Source organism: Trichosurus vulpecula, chromosome 4 (genome assembly GCF_011100635.1).
Source record: "Trichosurus vulpecula isolate mTriVul1 chromosome 4, mTriVul1.pri, whole genome shotgun sequence".
NCBI lineage: Eukaryota > Metazoa > Chordata > Mammalia > Diprotodontia > Phalangeridae > Trichosurus > Trichosurus vulpecula.
In genome coordinates, this window is record NC_050576.1 from 429,931,816 (window position 1) to 429,951,446 (window position 19,631).

Consider the following 19,631-nt stretch of genomic DNA (forward strand, 5'->3'; position numbering starts at 1 on the left):
TGATGGAAAAAGTACTGACTCCCAAGTCAGAGGACCTGGGTTCAAATCCCTCCTCTGACATTTACTACTTATGGAACCTTGGGAAAGTCACAATCTTCCCCAGAGAAATGATTATTAAATAACCGACTGTCAATATTGGGGGGATCCAGGATTTTTTCCCTTTCTCATATTGAAACTGAGTCAAAGCTTAGTTCTCTGAAGGTCTGGGCAGATGGTGAGGTGAAATCTTGGAACTGTTATCCCACTCAACTAACAGAACTTTACAAAGAATTGAATCGAAGCTGATTTCCAGCCTTGTGTTCTACTTAGTTCTAAGGAGAGCTTGATATTCTGTCTAAATTGCTCAGGGCTGGGGATGGTCTGGGAGCAAGAGTGATCAGAGTCACATCCCTTCATTAGAATAGGTCCGCCTCTCATTAGAATATTCATTCGAATTAATTTTCAACCAATCAGAGTTGCCACTCTCAGGAATACCCCTTCTTCGAAGGGCATATAAGCCTTGAGTGGGCTCCTTGAGAGGTTTTTACCATTTGAAAGAGCCACTGACCCCTTTCATTAATTATATACTAGCATGATTAATAAAACTATTAATTGCCCAGAAACTATATCTCTCTAACTTTTTTAACATCACAGCTTCCTCAGTTATAAAATGAGGTGGTTGGACATGGCCACTGGACACTCCTGCTATAGTCCTATGGTCCTAAATAATTCACCTAAATAATTTACACATAGCTAGTGTCAGAGGAGGTATTTCTGTAAATCCTTCCACCACCAAGTCTAGGACTCTTTCCGGTCTCCCTCCTTTTCGCATCACTGAGAGTATCAAAAAGGAAATCACAATACTAGAATTTTACACTGATTCTCTTTTATTTCTGACTCAGCTTTGGCACACAAATCTTGTGGCTTTTTCCATTGTGAAATCAGATGATCACTTTAAATCTTTATTTTCCAAAAAATGGCAAAAGTTGTGGATATTCATACTTGAGGTTCCCTGGACAAGACTCTGAAGATGTCTGTGGGAAGGGCTGAAATTCTGGCTTTGGAGGATGTCGGTTTCTTGAGTGTGGACAATTACATTGACCAGGAAGGCTGATTTCAGGCAAAGGAAGGACTTCACCCTTCTTCAATGGAGGAAGTCTGTGAACATCTTGTTCTTCTAAGTCTCCAGGTGGAGGCCCATGCCTACATGGACCACGGCCATGGGGACCATGGTGATGGGGACCATGACGATGATGACCATGACCATGAGGACCACGACCATGAGGACCACGACCATGAGGACCATGAGGACCATGAGGACCGTGAGGACCATGAGGACCGTGAGGACCATGAGGACCATGAGGACCATGAGGACCATGCTTATGTGGACCGGGGCCAGCAGGACATGGCTTTTGGGGACCATGCCTATGGTGATCACCATGGCCAACTGGGGGATGGGTTCCTTGAGGATGAGGTAGATCTGGTTCATCTCTGACAGGAGAATTATCAGGACTAGAAAGGAGTCCCTCCTGTGGCCCCCCTTTAGGCTCTCTCTCTTCCAAAGGTGGGTGGGTTGGAGGTGGCCCTCTGTTCTCATGTGAATGGTGATGGTGAGGATGCCCTCGGAATCCATGATCCAAAGGTCCATGTGCTGGATGTGGGCCTCTAGGAGGATGGTGCCCATGCCTACCAAAATGACGATGATGCCAATGGTGCCATCTTCCACTGCTGAAATTTCTGGAGTCCTAGTAGGAAAGGACACAGAGATGATCATTTCAACTCTATTCCATTCCCTTTAATTCAATAAGCATTTCCCAGACTCTCAGGACATCAATGGCCATCTAGTCCAACTTATACATGAAAGAAGAGTGAGGGAAATTGCCAGGAATCAGGAGAGGCCTCATGTAGGAGATCACTCCTGCTCAGCCTTGAAGGATGGGTGGAAGTAAGAATAGAAAGCATTCCAGGTGTGGGGGACAGGAGGTCAATGTTGACCCCCAAGACCAGCTAGTGGGCTGATTTGGTTGGAATATAGAGTGTGTGAAGGGAGGATGCTCAGTCCCATAATGCAAAGGGAGAAGTCAGGCACTGGTCTATACCTTGGTTCCCATCAGAACTCAGAACCCTTAAAACTCCATGAGGTGGGAACCATGAGGTCACCAGGATAGAGATGCCTCATTCCCTTCCCCTGAGCACATTTAGATGCCTCTCCTAGGCCAAGGGCATTTTCTAGGGAGTTGCCCCTCACATACCTCTAGTGTCCGACCATGGCAAGAGTATTTTTTAAGTACTAGCAGCATTAGTTCAAAAATAAAAATACCAGTTTGCATATTATTTTTGTCTTTTTGCATAAATTTGCATATTAAGTTTGGGATTCCCCACTATGTAGCAAAAAATAAAATTGATTAGTGAAAACCCAAACTTTTAGAAATCATATATGGGAAACACCAATGCTTCCTCCTCCCCGCTTAGGATGTTCTCCTTGAGGGAAAGGGCTGTTTTTGCTCTTTCCCTATATTTCCAGGACTTACTACAGTGCCTGGCAAACAGTAAGTGGTTAATAAATGCTAGTTGGTTGTAAAGCTCTAGAAATAGTCGAGCCCTTGGGTGAAGGATCCATTAGCTGAAGATTTGGATTGAGAACTGGAAGAATCCTTCTGGATGACTTCATCCAATTCCACCTTTCACAGAGACTGAACCTGAGGCCCAGAGAGAAGCAGCAGGCCCAAGCTCCTGTGTTCATTGGAAAGGTTTTGGAGTTATTGTGATCCTATTAAAATGGTGACAGGAAAATGAAGGTTGGCTCCTTCAAGAAACAGAGGCCAAGGATGGCCTAGTTTGGGAGAACTCAGTGGGTGCCTCTCCCAGGAAAGGAAGATGGACAACAAAATGCCAGACAGATCACAGGAATGTCCAGAAAAAAGAAAGCCACTTCCACAAGCTCCCTCATGCAGACATCCCCCAAAGCTGCATCTCCAGTCCTGACCTCTCTCTGAGCTCCAGGCTAACCTTCCCACATGGATGGCAGGTAAGGGGCCTCAGCCTCCACCAGCCCTGCTATCCTTCACCCTTTCTGTCAATGGCCCCACTATCCACACCCTCTCCTCTCTGTCTCACTTCCAAACAGTCACCATGTCCTGTCCATTCCACCAGAGGTGGTGGAACTGACCCTGGAGATGGAGACAGAGAATCTGGTGGGGAATCCATGCTCTGCTACCTACTGGACACTTAATGTCTCTGGGCCTCAATTCCTTCATCTACAAAATAAAGGGGTGGCCACTCTAGGTGACCCCTGAGGCTCCTTCCATCTCTAGATCTAGGATCATAGGACCCCCTTCACCTCTTCGTGACTATCCCCCTACCACCCACTAATATGCATCCTCCATTGGCCTCCCACAAGGTCTTGCCATCTCCTCTCTCTCCCTTGTCCAATCAGTCATTCAGAGTTGTTGCTAAATTAATTCTTGTTGTGTTTAATTCTGGTCATGTCCCACCCCTGCTCACCAATTTTCATTGGCTCCCTATTACCTCCTGAGTCAAGTTCTAACACCTTTGTCTGCCTCTCAAGGTGCTCCACCTTGGCACCATCCCATCTTTCCAGTAATGGACACAGAAGGAGACTGGGGTCTGAGAAGTGCATTAAAATCCTACTGGCATGATCCTGTCTTGGACAAAGACAATTTAAGGCAAGGTACTTACCTCCTCATTGAAAATTTCACAGTTTACAGTCAGATCATCTGGGTTGTTCAAGTCAGAATTCTCCACATTATATACAAATTTTGCCCGACAAAATCCAAAGACCTGCAAACGAGAGGAAACCTATGACTTTGGGGATGAGTCTTGGGTAGGTGTCTGCTGGCAGGAGACTGTGTGTGGATGTATATGTGTGTGAGTGTGTGTGTGAATGCAAGTATCTGTGAGAGTGTGAATGTGAGAGTATTTGTGAGTGTACTATGAGAGTGAATATAAGTATGTGTGGATGAGTAGGGGGAATGAGTGTGTTTGAGTGTATGAATGTGTGAGTATTGTGAATGTGTGAGTGTATGTGAGAGAGAACAGGTGTTTATGAGAGTGTGTATATGAGTGTGTGAGTATATGTGAGAGTGTGTGACTGTACTATGAAAGTGTGAGTGTGTGTGAGAGTGTGAGTGTGTGTGTGTGATGACATGTAAGTGTGTGAGTGGGTGTGAGAGTGTGAGTGGGTATATACATGGCAATCTGACTTTTGTCCAGTGATCTGAGATGATCACAGCCTAGAAACACAAGGTAATCTCACTGACAGTGAGATGTGTTAGCTGCATGACCCTCGGTAAGTCACATTGCCCTTTTGTCCCTCAGTGTCTTATAAAGTGAAGGGACTCAATTGGGTGGCTTCCAAGGTCTCTTCCTGCTCTAAGTGGGTGGTCCTTGGTATTGGTAAGAACACCTGAATAGATGGGAAGGTGGCAGGGGATGGAAGATAGGGGAGGTCAGGGTTCCATCCCCATCTCTGCCTTTAGTTGGCTGAGTGACCTTGGGTTGCATTTTCAATCATCTGTAAAATAAGGAGGGGACTGGTCAAGTGAAGTCCCTTTCCAGCTCTTTGCCCTTCAGTTCAATGTAACAAGCATTACTTTGTGTTAGGCATTGGAGATACAAAGATCAAAATGAAACAACCCCTACCTTCAGGGAGTTTCCATTCTTTGGCGCATAACATATATACATACACAAAGACAAAAATCTAACAAGTTCTGCCCTTGAGGAGCTTCCATTCTACAGGGAAAGGTCTAGGGAAGAAGCCATCTACAGAAAAGTGAGGGTAGCTACATTAAATGAAGCAAAGCGAGGGACAGTGTGCTGACAACGGGGAGCCTGAGGGGAACCAGCCACCAGCCTGGGGAAAATGGAGCTTTGAACATGTTCTAGTCCTGTGTTTCAATAAGCATTTAGCTTAGCACCATGGCTAGTACCCAACAGGTGTGTTATCCATGCTTTTTGTTTCTAGTTCTCAAGCTAGAATGGCACCCCCAAGGAGTCCAGGAGCTAGGGGAGCCTGGGGCAGGGTTGGGGTCAGCATGGGAATCTGAGGGGAGCCAGAATAAGTCTGGTCAGGGCTCTTCTGGCTCCTCTGAGAAATCAGCCATAGCCCAGGGTTACACTAGGCACTGAGCTTAGGCATGGAGAGGGCTGCCCCTTCCTCTCTACCCTCACTGGTATGTTGTCTTCCAATTAAAATGGAAGCTTTTCCAGGGCAGGGACTTTCTTTTGCTTCTTCACCAGTGTTATACTCAGTGCCTGGCATATAGTAAGTGCTTAATTAATGCCTATTGCCTGCCTGACCACTGAGGCAGAACCAAAAAGACTCAACGACCGTCTCATGATTCAGTTTTCCCACATGGAAGACTGGAACTGTGTTGGCCACCAGCCAGGGTGAAGAGGCAGTGGGGAACTTGGTTGCTTCCTCTGGCTGGTTGTGGCCCAGGGAGGAAGGCCCCTGAAGAGGTTCCTTTTCCTTCAATGGCTGGGACTATACATGGCTATATTGGGACTATATGGGACTATACATCAGCTCTCTTGGGTGCCTCTAAGTCCTCTCTCATTAGGGCTGCATGTTACCAGAAAGGGGTCAGTGGTCCTGAGTCAGTGCCTTCTCTGCTCCTACTTGACCTTCCTCTGGCCCCTGCTCCCCTCCAGGAAAGCAGAACTCCCTGAACAAATATAGCAGAGGTCTTGGGCACACAGGTAGTTGAGTAGGCTTCCAAGTAGCAGCTGACTGGTATTCCTGGCTGCTCACCTCAAAGGCGGAAACTGAGAATCAGAACTTTGGGGAACAAATCTGTGAAACTAGAGTGCTCTAGAAACAAGATGTGGTGTCCTAACTGTGCACCAAGAAAAGCTTCCCAGAGCAAGGAAGCAGAATCAGCTGCAGTCACAAGGTCTCGATTGATGGCATTGGGTATCGATGATATCAAAATGATATAACTCAGATGGATATGAATAGATTTATGTTATGTACATTATATGTATAATATGTGTGTAATCTTATTTTATGTGTGTATATGTATATATGTGTATATGTATATACATGTGTGTATATGTATATATACACATGCATATATTGTTTTAAGTTCTGTATAGCATTTTACAAAATTATCTCATTTGAAGCTCACAACAACCCAAAGAGGTAGGTGTGATTATCATCATCTCCATTTTATAAATGAGGAAACTGAGGCAAACCAGTTAAGTGACTTGCCCAGGGTCACACAGCTTATGAGAGTCTGAAGTGGGATTCAAACTCAGGCGGTCTTGACTCCCTTTCTGGTGCTGTATTCACTACATTACCTCAATCCATCCCTAAAGACACACACACACACACACACACACACACACACACACATATACACACACACACACACACACACATCATAGACGCACTCACATACGTACATTTATTCATATATATGCACTTTAAGATGTACATGTCTCCCCAATAAAATCAAAGCTCTGTGAGGGCAGGGACTGCTCTATTTTTGTCTGTGTATCCTCAGCTCCCAGCACAGTGCCTGGCACATAGTGGGTGCTTAATAAATTTTTGACGATGGGTTAACTGATGTCAGGCAAATAGATCTCTCCCTCTCTCTCTTCCTCCTCTCTGTCTCTCTCTTTGTGTCTGTCTCTGTCTCTCTATCTCTGTCTCTGTCTCTCCCTCTCTCCTCTTCTCTGCCTCTCTCTCTCCTTCCTTTCTCATGCCCCACGCCTCTCTCTCTCTCTCTCTCTCTCTCTCTCTCTCTCTCTCTCACACACACACACACACACACACACACACACACACACACATTCGAGCAAGGCCAGAGACATGCATAAAAACATGGTCATCTACAGCACTCCCACAAGAACACACGTGCGCACACACCACCACAGAGTGCACACCCGTGCATCCCACCTGTGCGTACACATACATGCAAACACACTTGCATTCTCAATCCAACAAGTACATACTATATGCAAATGAGAGGCACCATGGAAGACAGATCTGGGTTCGAGTTTCACCCCTGACACATATTGACTGTGTGACCCTGGCAAGTCATTGTTCTTCCCAAGGCATTAGGCAGCTCTTTTGAAATGTAAGTGGCAGAGAAAAGGCTGACCTGCGTCGGCGAAGGGAACTTCCTCACCTGGGAGTTCCCTTTTGCGATGACAACAAAAGAGTTCTACTCCCACCAAGACAGACCGTTGACACAATTTAGAAAAGCAAATTGTTTCTGAGTAACTGGGAAATGGGAAGGAAGAGGGAGGGGCAGAGCTGGAGGTCCCCTTCTCTTCCGGTGTAAAGACTTCTCATCCACTTACCGGACAGCTCCAGAAAAAGTGAGGAGGCGGAGGCGGAGGCGGAGGCTGGTCGAGTAGCCCGAAGAAGTGATGAGGCGGGGGCGGGGGCGGAGGCGGGGCTTCTGCAGAGTGGTTCATTATGCTGAAATCCAGGTACAAAGCCGTTCTTTCTCCTCCCCTCTAAAAGGGAGACACCGCGTGAGCTCCAGGAAAGCAAACCGAGGTGGCTTAGTAACCCATCCTTCAAATCCGTATCTAGGACCCATAAATTACAGACACACCCGTGTCTCTTCGGAATGCGGGGCCACATGGACCCCTGGCTCCGTCCTCTTCCCTTTCCAGATCCCCCTCCTCTTCCTTGGTTCTCGGCATTAAAATGTTTGCCAATAAGGTAATTCCTTCATGTGAACTGCCCAATGCTTCTTGACTGACTGAATGCCTGCACCGGGTCCCAATTTAAAGGTACATTCCTGAGAGCTCACCCAGGGCTGGTCTGGGACCTTCGTGGCTATTCAGCCAGCCCATCCCTAACCAAGGATCCCTTCTCCAAGATCTCCAACAATTGGTCATCCGCCTCTACTTGAAGCCTTTGAGTAAGGAGAGCCCATCCCACTTTTACACATTTAAATGATTAAGAAGCCTCCTTTTCCGGGCCCCACTTATTGCTGCTGAGTGTGGCAGCCATTCGCGCTTTTAGAAACAGCTCTCATATATCCCTTGAGCTTTCTCTTCTCCAAACTAAACATCCCCAGCTCCTTCAACCCATCTTTGTCCTCGATTTCCTCGTCCTTACTCAGACATGCTCCAGCTTCCTAAACCCAGTGCTCCAAATGTGCCCAGGGCAGAGGACAGAGAGATCAGTAATACTGCTTTGTCCTGGACACTCTCTGAATACATCCTAAAATTAATTTAATGGGAGGGGCTCCAATGTAGCAATGGTAGCCCACATTGATCTTGTGGTCCACTGGGATCCCATATCTATTCTTTTTTTTTTTTGGAGAGGGGAAGGCAGGGCAATTGGGGTTAAGTGACATGCCCAAGGTCACACAGCTAGTGTGTCAAGTATCTGAGGCTGGATTTGAATTCAGGTCCTCCTGACTCCAAGGCCTGTGCTCTACTCACTGGGCCACCTAGCTGCCCCCCATATCTATTCTATAGAATTTTTAGCCTTGATCTTTCTCTGCTCCCTGCTACCATCTTGTACTTTTGAAGTTAATTTTTTAAATCCAAGTCTCTCCCATGTAACCCTATTATATTTCATCTCATTGTATCTGCACCCATATTCCTAGCCTGTCTATCTTTTGGGATTCTGACTGTTAACCAGCATTTTAGATTTTTCTCCCAGCTTTGTGTCATCTGTATTCTTCTAGCAGGCCACACCTACATAGAAGATATTACATCTACCGATTTTGCACCCTACCCTTTGGTCCCTCTCAACACCGGAGTTTTATTCAGAGGCTCCTTGCAGACTCACCACTTCTATAGCTCTCTCGACTTTGACCACCTGGAAAGAGGTGGTATTGGCATCACCCTCCTGGTACTGCTTGAGGGCTTTCTCTGCCTGCTGCTTATATTGTTCTGGATTTTCAAAGTAGTCAATAATCACAGGCCCAGCTGCGGGGTCAGACAGTGCGGAAGAAACTGTGAAAATAAGAAGGAGCCCAACAATGTAAATAGAAAGAATAACCACAAAAATAGAAATGGAATTATAGAATAACCAAGCTTGGTCCTGAAAAAAAGTATGAAAAACACCTCCCTCTCTTCTTTGCAGAAGTAGGGGAGCCCCTAAGCAGGTGGAGAGCAGCATGTATAGATCGATCTGGTTGTTAATTTCACTTACTTTCTCAACCTTTATTTTTTGTAATTAGGGGTGGTTCTCCAGGCGGAAGAGAGGGATAGATACATACAGGTGATATAAAAACAATAGATAATCATTTTTGAATTCTCCACTGGGTAGGACAGCCATAGTGAGATGTGTGTGCCTCTCCCATGACACCCTGAAGGCAAGCAAGTGCCTTCAACAGTGGTAAGAAAATTTAGAAGAGAGGAAGGTTTGGCTTAGAAGCCTGTTTTGGACACATTGCATGTGAGATGCCTATGGGACATCCAACCTGAGATGTCCAAAAGGTAGATCATATTTGGGCAACTCAGGAGAGCTGAATCTATAAATTTGGGGAATCATCTGCATAGATATGATCATTGAACTTGTGCAAGCTAATGATTTTACCAACTTAGACATTATAGAGGGAGAAAAAAGAGAGGCTAGAATAGAGTCTTGGGGGACACCCAAAGTTTGCAGGCATGACGTGGAAGAAGATTCTGCAAAGACATGGAGGAGTGATCAGAGAGGTAGGAGCAGAACCAGGAGAGAGAGCAGTCTCATGAAAGCCTAGAGGAGTGAGTATCCAAGAGGGGAGTGTCCATGACTGCAGAGAGGTCAAGATGAATGAGGATGGAAAAGGTCATTGGTTTGGCAAGCAAGAGATCATGTGCAAACTTTGGAGACATCCACTTCAGCTGAATCATGAGATCTGGAGCCAGACTGCAGGGCTGAGAAGAGAGGCAGAGGAGAAGAGAGGCAGTGATTACAGACAGCCTTTCCAAGGAGCTTAACGCATAAGGGGAGCAGAGGCACAGCGTGACAACCAGCAGGGATGACTGGATCGAGTCAGGGTCTAAAGATGAGGCAGGCAAGGACGTGTTCATTGGCATCAGGAAAGCGGCCAGTAGATTAAAGGGGGAAGCATTTATGCAGCACCTGCTGTGTGCCAGGAACTGTGTGGAATGCTTTGCAATTACCTATTTGATCCTCACAACCACTCTGGGACATAGATGCTATTATCAGACCCATTTTACAGTTGAGAAAACTGAGGCAGATTGAGGTTAAGTGACGTGCCTAGGGTCACACAGCTAGTAATTGTCTAAGGGTAGATTTGAACTCAAGTCTTCCTGAATTCTGAGATTAAGAAGAGGGTGAGGATGATGTCAGTGTCAGGGAGGGCTTGGGGGCAGGAGGGAGAGGCAATACCTCCAACAGCAAAGATGGAATCAAGGGTAATATTTACCAAATGGTCATTGAATGGTCTAAATGTACCCCCTTGCACGTCTAGGTGCCTACAGTTTCTATCACAAGAGCTAAACCCAAGGGAGGGGGAAGAGGATGGTCTCACTCAGGTAACTGGGAGTGTTAAGTCACCGTTAAGTCAGAAACAGCAATCTTACACGACTGTGAAGAAGCCAATAGGACACAGACTCCTGCCATTCCCTAACCCAGAAACCTGGGCTGACCCAGTGGAAGGAACTAGAGTGGCTCTTCACATCATCCAAGGTCTCTGGCCCCTCCTGCTTTGCAAAGGCCACCGCTGGATGATCACTCTGAACAATGACATTTCCTGGTATTAGATTCCACTCTGAAAGTCCGTGGAAACACGCAGAGCTATGTCCACTGCTGAACCTATTTTTCAGGGATCCTGCGCCTGGCACCCAACATCTCTAACCTCTGTCTCTCTTTCTCTGTCACTCTCTGTCTCTTTCCATATCTCTGTTTGTCTGCCTGTCTGTCTCTGTCCGACTGTCCCTCTCTGTCTCTGCCTTTGTCTCTCTCTCTGTCTCTCTGTCTCTCTCTCTGTGTCTCTCTGTCTCTGTCTCTCTCTGTTTCTCTGTGTCTCTCTCTCTGTCTCTCTCCCTGTCTCTGTCTCTCTCTTCCCCCCTCCCCTCCGCCCCTGCATCTTGGTGATTTTGACTCACAGCCTCCTTTCTCTTAACCCAACAATCACAAATCTGAACTGTATTAGAAGATGCCATCAGACAAAGGCCAGGAGCTGTCCATTGTGCTGCTCTCTCCGTCAGTCCCCCTCCCTCTCTGGCTCACTTCCGTGGCCTCCTCAGGACTCTCCTCTCCTAAAGCATAAGCTAACTATTCTGCTCCCCTCACCAATAAACTCTGGTGCTTTCCTATTATCTCTAGGATCAAATACAAATTCCTGTGGCATTCAAAGTTCTTCACAACCTGGCCCCAAAACACTTTTCTAAAATCATTACACCGTGCACTTGCCATTCTCGATGATCCAGCCAAACTGGCCTCCTTACTGCTGCTCCTGCATGACATTTTGCCTCCCTCCTCCATGCCTTTGTACTCACTGTTCCCCATGCCTGGTATGCCCTCCCTTCCTTAGTATCTCTAGGTTCTTCAAGACTCAGATCAAACAGCACATCTTCTACGAGGCCTTTTCTGATCCTGCCCATAAATCACGTTGCGTCTATTTTGTACATACTCCTATATGCACTTTTGTCCTAGATAGGTTGTAAGCTCCCTGAGGCAGGTACTGTTTCACTTTTGTCTTTGTGCCCAAGGGCCTGGAACACAGAAAGCACTCAATAAATGCTTATTGATTGGTCGATGGTCCTTATTAGTGTGTCCAGTTTTCATGACTAGATTTCAAAGAAAGCATGAAAGACATAGAAAGGGTCTCAAAGAGTGACCCCAGTGCTTTCAGAGGAGACAGCTGAAGAGTGAAGACAAACAGAGTTGGAATCTGGAGGAGCAGGCCAATGGGAGACTTTGAGAGCACAGGACCCCACTGGCTCCTGGGAGCCAGGAGGTTGTTGGAGGGATGGTTAGGTTCCTGGCTGTGAGAGCCACTGGTGAGAATAGACTAAGCCCTGCCCAGAGTGGTCCCAAGAAGCCTATCTGAAACAGAAAGTGGGAGCTCCTAGGAAAGAAACAGGGCCTCCTCATGATCTTGTGGTGCCATCAGGTCATCACCTCCTGGAAGAACATGCCTTTGTAATTTACAGATAATCACAGGGAAATTTAAAAATGAGTTCAGAAGCATCTTGTTAGTTTAAAAAAGACAATACTCATATCTACGTATACAACATATGTGTTGGCTGCCGTGGCTTTTCCTAGACTTGTGATGGGAAGAGAATGACCATGAACCTGGTTGTGCCTGACCAGAAGAGAAAGTGAAAGGAGGATCCTATAATGGAGAGGCAGGGGGTGTGGTGGATAGAGCACTGGACTTGGAAACAGGAAGGTCTGGGTTTGAATCCTCTCTGTGATCTATGCTGGCTGTCTGACTATGTCATGGAATCTCTGTGGGCCTCATTTCCTCACCTTTAAGGTGAGGAGACTGGACTTTCTAGCCAGCCTTTAACCTATTGTCTTTAATGCAAATTGTTGGCTAGCTATCCAATTTTTGTTAACTGAATCTCAGTTAGAGAAGATTTTCTGACTTGAAGGAATCCAGCAGCAAGTTTGGGGTTGGTTTTTATCTTTTTAGTGAAGGTGCTTGTGCATGTGTGTGTATGTCTGTGTGTGTGTGTGTGTGTCTGTGTCTGTGTCTGTGTGTGTGTGTGTAGTTTGTCTAGTCATTCATTCAGCTTTTCCTCCATCCGAGCTTTTCTTTGTGGGAGAGGTTCATTCCCCTCTTCCTTCTCCATCCAGAGCATGGAGATCAGGGGGAAGCCTGAGATCACACTGAATCCCATCCACCCCCTGCACACCAGGGAGCCCCCAGCACATACCGGAGCTTGTTGTGCAGTTGAACTCAAACACCTTAGTCAGCTCCGGCTCACAAGAGGTATTTGGGTGGGTGACAGCCACCACTTTGCATCTCCCAATGACCTGGAAGAAGGAAAAAATCACTATTTGTTTCCTTGGGTGTCCTGCCTTCTTCAGGATTAGAGGCAAAGATAGGGTGCTCCCTGTGACCCTGGAAAGGAGTCACTTCCCTGGTTAGGCTTTAAGTCAAAATGGCCCCATTAGGGCTCTCTTCTATGCCTTCCTTAGCTGGGCAACCCTGGACTCAGCCTCAGTTTCCTCATCTGTAAAATGGGGAAAACAGTAGCCCCATATCTTCCAGGTTGTTGTGAGGATCAAGTGAGACAAAATATATAAAACACACGACAGCTATTACTACATCTAAACTTCCTGTGAGGTCGGAACAGATCTCCCAAGGTTACTACAAACCTGAAAGATTTCTTGAGAGCTATTAGGGAGGGAGGGAACAATGGTTTATTTATTAAGCACCTACTATGTGCACAGAACTGTGCTAAGCACCTTAAAAATGCAATCTTCTTTGATCTTCACAATAATCCTGAGAGGTGGATGTTATTATCATCACTGGAAACTGAGGCAAACAGTAGTTAATTGCCTTAATCGAGGTCACTCAGCTAGTAAGTGTCTGAGGCTGAATTTGAATTCAGGGCTTCCTGTATCTAGGCCCAGCTGCCTTCCTGACTGAGCCATCCAGCTGCCTCTGGACAGGGTGTGTGAGGGAGCCAGTTTGAACTGGATGTTGAGATCTGATTGTTAAATTTTCATTGTGAGCATTTACCTCAGAAATCCCTACAAATCAAGGCTTAATTTATTGTTTCATTAATTATCTAGACTTAAGAAAATGATGCAGAAAATGTTAATAAGTCAGCCTAAATTTAAAAGTGTGTCCTGTGTATATTTGGAGGTGGGGTAGAGCTAGTTGTTAAACATCACTGGTTATAAGGAGTCACACAGAAGGTACAAGCTGCAGCCTCAAACATTTTCAAAAGGAAGTTTAGCCTGAACACAACTGTTTTTCTTTCTGAAAATAAAATTTCAAATTTAAAGGAATGAACTTGTGTTGATGGGTGTACACAGTGAGGGGTGTGCTCATAAATATTTAACAACTAGGTCTCCAAAAACACACTTCTAAGTTTAAACAACATTATTAACATTTTCTCCATCACTTCTTTAAAGTCTAGACAATCAAAACAATCAATCAATACCTGATTTGTAGCATTTGTCAATTTCCAAGGTGTAAATGATTCCCCTGGATATTTAACAATGGGCTTTCCCAAGCTGGGAGCTGGCTCCAGGATACCCTTGAATGCAGCCTTGAGAAGAGGACCATGGTCCTCCCTTATGAATCTATGGTTGAAATCATTACATGATGGACTTCCCAAGTGACAGAGGATAGTCTTGGCACTAAGACTTGTGGACCGTGGGGTGCTTGGGGCAAGGTGGGCAGCCTCAGAAGCTCTTAGGCCAGTGGAATCCAGGCTGTGGCTGAAATGGAGGGACCTGGTACCTGGGACCTGGGACCTGGGACTGCTACTTCTTTCTCCCTCTTCCCTCTAGGAGCTTGACATGGTGGAAGGTCTAGGAGCTGATTGCCCCATGTTGAATGGAGGACTTTCCATCCAACCCATGGGGAGACAAAGAAGAAGGACCAGAGGGATCACCAGGGCTTTTTTCTCTGTTGTTCTCATACATTATTAGGCAAAAGAGACTGCCAGGGAATGTTTGAGTGCCCTCAAAAGGTGAGGATGATAAGTATCAACCTTGTCTACTTACAATTTCAGTGACCCATCTGTCATCTTTTGATTGGCAATCCTCCACAGGTTTCCTAGACAGGACAGAGCAATCTGATTCTATCACATCCAGGACCAAATAGTGGACAACTGCAGATTCCTGAGGAGAGATGAGAAAGTGCACCTTTTAACAAATTCAATTGGATCCAATCCCACAAGCATTTATTAAGTGCCTACTATGTGCTAGACAGTAGAAAAAGCACTGGGAATAAAAAGACAAGAGACTGAAATAGTCCTTGCCCTGAAGAAGCTTATATTTTATCAGAGGAGACAATTAATCAATCAATAAGCATTTATCAAGCACCTAGTGTATACTGTATGCCAGAGGATGTGCTAGGTACTAGAGAAACAAAGACAAAAATCAAACAGTCCCTGTACTCAAGAAGCTTGCATTTTATTAGGGGAGACAGTCAATCAACAAGCACTTATTAAGTGCTTACTGTGTACCAAGTATTATTCAAGACACTGGGGCTCTACAGATGATTTTAAAAATCCCTTCCCTCAAGGAGTTTATATTCTCCTGGAAAATCACTGATATTTATATAGAGTTTTAATTTTTTTATTTCACTTTCAATTTATGGAATAAAACAAGCATTTCCATAACATGGTACAATAAAAAAAATGATTGCACATGAAACTGCAAATCTATTGTGTACAACCTGCTATATAGGACTGTTAAAGATTACAGAAACCTTCCCTACAAATAACCTTGGGCGATGGGTAGTAAAGTAGGATTATGGCCATTTTACTGTTAAAGAAAACGAGGCTCACTTTGTGATAATGGGAGAAAACTCATGTCTGCTACCCAGTTTCTTACTCCTGGGGGCCGTGTGCCTTCTCAGATTCACTCCTTTGTGCTCCTTTGTGCCAGAGCCTTAGAAAAGATTCTACCATAGGGTTCTTAACCATGTTTGTGTCATGGACCCGTTGGTAGCCTGATGGAGGCCTTTTCAGGATGCTGCTTAATGCCCACATTCATAATTAAAGAAAAGATTACATTTGCTAGAAGTTAGTGAAAATAAAGATGCCATTTCTCCCCTCTGAGTTCACAGACTCCCTAAAATCTTCAGGGGCTCTGAGGACCCCAGGTTAAGAACTCCTCCTCCAAAATAAAGGGAGAACTGCACAAGATGCAATGAGGGAGTCAGTGGCTTATCGTGGGGTTTTGCTCCATCACACTTTCCCAGGGCCTGCCTGGGCCTGAACTTGGGCCACCCCCAGGCCTCCACCCAAACCTCTAGATGCCAAGGCCTTTCCTTCAAATCAGCACTATATAGGGGAGGAATTCCTCCCCTTTTTAGTCATGCACCTCTTTAGCAGCCTGGTGAGTCCTTTCTTATGGAACCCTTCTTAAAATTGAGATCTTAAATGCATGAAAGTCTTAGGATTACAAAAGAAACCAAAGATTAATGAAAATAAACATGTCATTTATCTTCCACCCAAATTCACAGACTCCAAGATGTATGCATGTGAATCAAATTTATAGGAATACCAGTCATTCCCTAATTGATAAATAGTCAAAGGATATGAACAGACAGTTTTCAGAGGAAGAAATTAAAGATATCTTTAGTCATATGAAAAAAATGCTCTAAATCACTATTGATTAGAGAAATGCAAATCAAAACAACTCTTATGCACCACATCTCTCCTGTCAGACTGGCTAACATGATAAAACAAGAAAATCATAAATGTTGGAGAAGATATGGGAAAATAGGAGCACTGTTGCGTTGTTGATGGAGTTGTGAACTGATCCAGCCATTCTGGAGAGCAATTTGGAACTATGCCCAAAGAGCTATAAAAATGTGCGTACCCTTTAACCTAGCGATATCACTTCTAGGTCTGTATCCCAAAGAGATGACACAAGTGGGAAAGGGATATTTATTTCCTTTTTATATTTATATTTATTTATATTATATATATATATAATATTATATATTATATATATATAAATATTTATAAAAATATTTATAGCAGCTCTTTTGTGGGGGCAGAGAATTGGAAATTGAGGGGATGCCCATCAATCGGGGAATGGCTAAACAAGGTGTGATATATGGAGGTAATGGAATATTATTGTGCTATAAGAAATGAGGAGCAGATGGAATTCATAGTAACCTGGAAAGACATGATCTGATACTGCTGATACTGAGTGAGGGCAGCAGAACCAGGAGAACATTATACACGGTTACAGACACACAGTATTTGTGATGATTAACTTTGATAGACTTGGCTCTTATCAGCAATGCAAGGTTCAAAGACAGCTCCAAAGGACTCATGATGGAAAAAGCTATGCACATCCAGAGAAAGAATTATGGAGTCTGAATGCAGATTGAGGCAAACTATTTGCTCTCTTTTTTCCTTCTTTTTTGGTTTTGTTTCTTCTTTCTCATAATTCATTCCATTGGTTATAATTCTTCTTTACAACTTCATTATTGTGTAAATAAGTTTAATGTGAAGGTATATGTAGAACCTATATTGGATTACATGCTGTCTTGGGGGGAAGAGAAGAGGAGGGGGAGGGGGAGAAAATTTGGAACTCAAAAACTTGTGGAACTGAGTGTTGTAATCTAAAAATAAAGAAAAACAAATAAAAATATTTAAAGGAAAAAAAGATGTATCCGTGGAGGTGGTGGAGGGTGAGGTGGGGTCCTGTCACCCCAGGTTAAGAACCCCTGGTATCATGTAAAGAGAACTAGATTTAGAGGGAGAAAGACCTGAGTTTGAGCCACATTTTTTACACTTACTATCTATTTGATTCTGACAAATAATTTATTTTCTCTGAGCCTCCATTCCCTCATCCAGAAAATCAGGATCATAATACCATTAGCCAACACCAATACCCTTCTAGGGATAATTATTATGAGGCACAAAGGAAATTACGTCTACAACATAAACCTTAAAATACTACACAAATATTATTTTACTAGTATAAATGCTGACCTGCAATAAACATTGATTGACTAATATTTAAACAAATGTTGATAACAAACAATGATTTGAAAGCCGAAAAGTTACTAAATCATCCCTGCCCTTTGATCTAGCCATCCCATCAGAGCATATACATAAAGGTCAAGGACAGAATAAAGGCCCCACACTTAACCAAATCTTCTCAGCTGTACTTTTTACAGTAGCAAAGCACAAGAAACAATCAATTAGAGACAATGAATATAACGTAATATTTCTGCACCATTAGGAAAAAGCAAATGTGAAGAACTCAGAGAAACATGGAAAGAGCTCTCTGGGCCTCAGTTTCCCCACCTGTAAAATGAAGGAGTTGATGTAAAAGGCTTCTGAGGTATGTTCTAGCTTGAGAGCTATCAGCTCCTTGTTTGTAGAAAGTGATGGAAGGCCAAGAAACTGAGCCCACAGAACTCATGACTACAATGATCTGAATCTAGATAATGTGAGAAGGCAACTAGGTCTGACACCACGGGCAATGGCACTACCAAGATATTCTTTGCGTTCCATCGTGACCTTTCTGGGTGACTCAGTTTCCTCACCTAGAAGTCCTCTGTATCAACGAGGCTGGGGCCAGTGGGTCCGGTCTTTGCGCCCCTTTACTAGGCTAAATGCAATCACCATTCCTCAAGTAACTGAATTGGAAGAAATGGTGTTACTCAGTGGTCAAAGCCACTCTTCCACCCTCCCCACACACACAGACACACAGACACACAGACACACACACACACACAGACACACACACACACACACACACAGACACAGACACACAGACACACACACAGACACAGACACACACACACAGACACAGACACAGACACACAGACACACACACAGACACAGATACACACACACGCAGACACACACACAGACACACACAGACAGACACACAGACACACACACAGACACACAGACACACACACACACAGACACACACACACACAGACACACACACACAGACACACAGACACACAGACACACACACACAGACACACAGACACAGACACACACACAGACACACACACACACACACACACCACCCTCCAGGATGCATAACTGAGAACGGCTCAGTTCCCAGCTTTCTCTGCTTTGTCTTTAGGACCATTCCTCACCTCTTCGTGAACATCAGTGTGGGCATCGGCAACCCTCAACAGCTGGAATTGGTAGCCTTCCCTTCGCCTTTCGTTGATCAGATTCAGGACTTCCACAGCCTTGGGCCCAGCTGCCTCACAGTCTGCAGGACTCAATGAGAATGAAGGCACTGCTGAGGCCAGGAGGAGCAGCAGGATCACTGGCGCCCGCATCGTGTCAAAGCATGGAAACCCTCCTCTTGCTATGGGCCACACGGGCAAGAGATGTCAGGCAGAATTTATATGACAATCTCTTACAACAAAAACAAATCCAGTGGATTCCTACCAAAAGGGACACTTTTGTACATTTCAGTTGCATAATCCAGATGTCACCTTGAACCCTGGTTAAGATAGGGGAGAGCCAGTAAATGATTAGTTATTTTGGAAGCAAAAGTGGAGACTCATCAGTGCGGGGGTGTCCAGCGGAATTTATGAGACCCTCTCTTAGAATTAAAAACAAATCCGGTGGATTCCTATAAAAGGGACACTTTTGTACATTTCAGTTATATAATCTTGGATATCACTTTGACCCCTGGTTAAGATTGTGGAGAGCTAGTAAATGATTAGTTATTTTTGGAGGCAAAAATGGAGACCCATTGTCAGTGTTCGGGTGAAATTATTTCATGGCTTTAATTTATACACTTGTCGTAGATAGTGTTAGAGAGGGAATCTTAAAAAAGCAAAACAAAAATCATTAAGCAACTGGATCTGCTCACTCACAGGGCCCCTTATAGGATAAACATGAGTGTAGAGGGCACAGCGGGCTTCTCAGATCTTATCTGCTCATGGCATGACCATCAGCATTGGCAACACCACAGAGAGCTGGGAGTTCACGCGTGCACTGCTACCCTTTCACGTGAACCGTTTGTTGTGTTTGTGGAAGCCCTTGTGACGGCTGGGCCTGATACA

General features: G+C 44.7%; 1 protein-coding gene across 1 annotated transcript; it reads right to left on the reverse strand.

Moving 5' to 3' along the window:
• Window positions 1-845: 845 nt before the first annotated feature.
• Window positions 846-18,997, reverse strand: HRG (histidine rich glycoprotein). The gene is given in 8 exon segments (XM_036754013.1): window positions 846-958; window positions 960-1,724; window positions 3,679-3,780; window positions 7,309-7,467; window positions 8,762-8,928; window positions 12,814-12,913; window positions 14,621-14,737; window positions 18,705-18,997. Coding segments are annotated over 8 exon segments (1,632 nt in total). The 5' UTR covers window positions 18,897-18,997; the 3' UTR covers window positions 846-928.
• Between the last annotated feature and the right edge of the window lie 634 nt (window positions 18,998-19,631).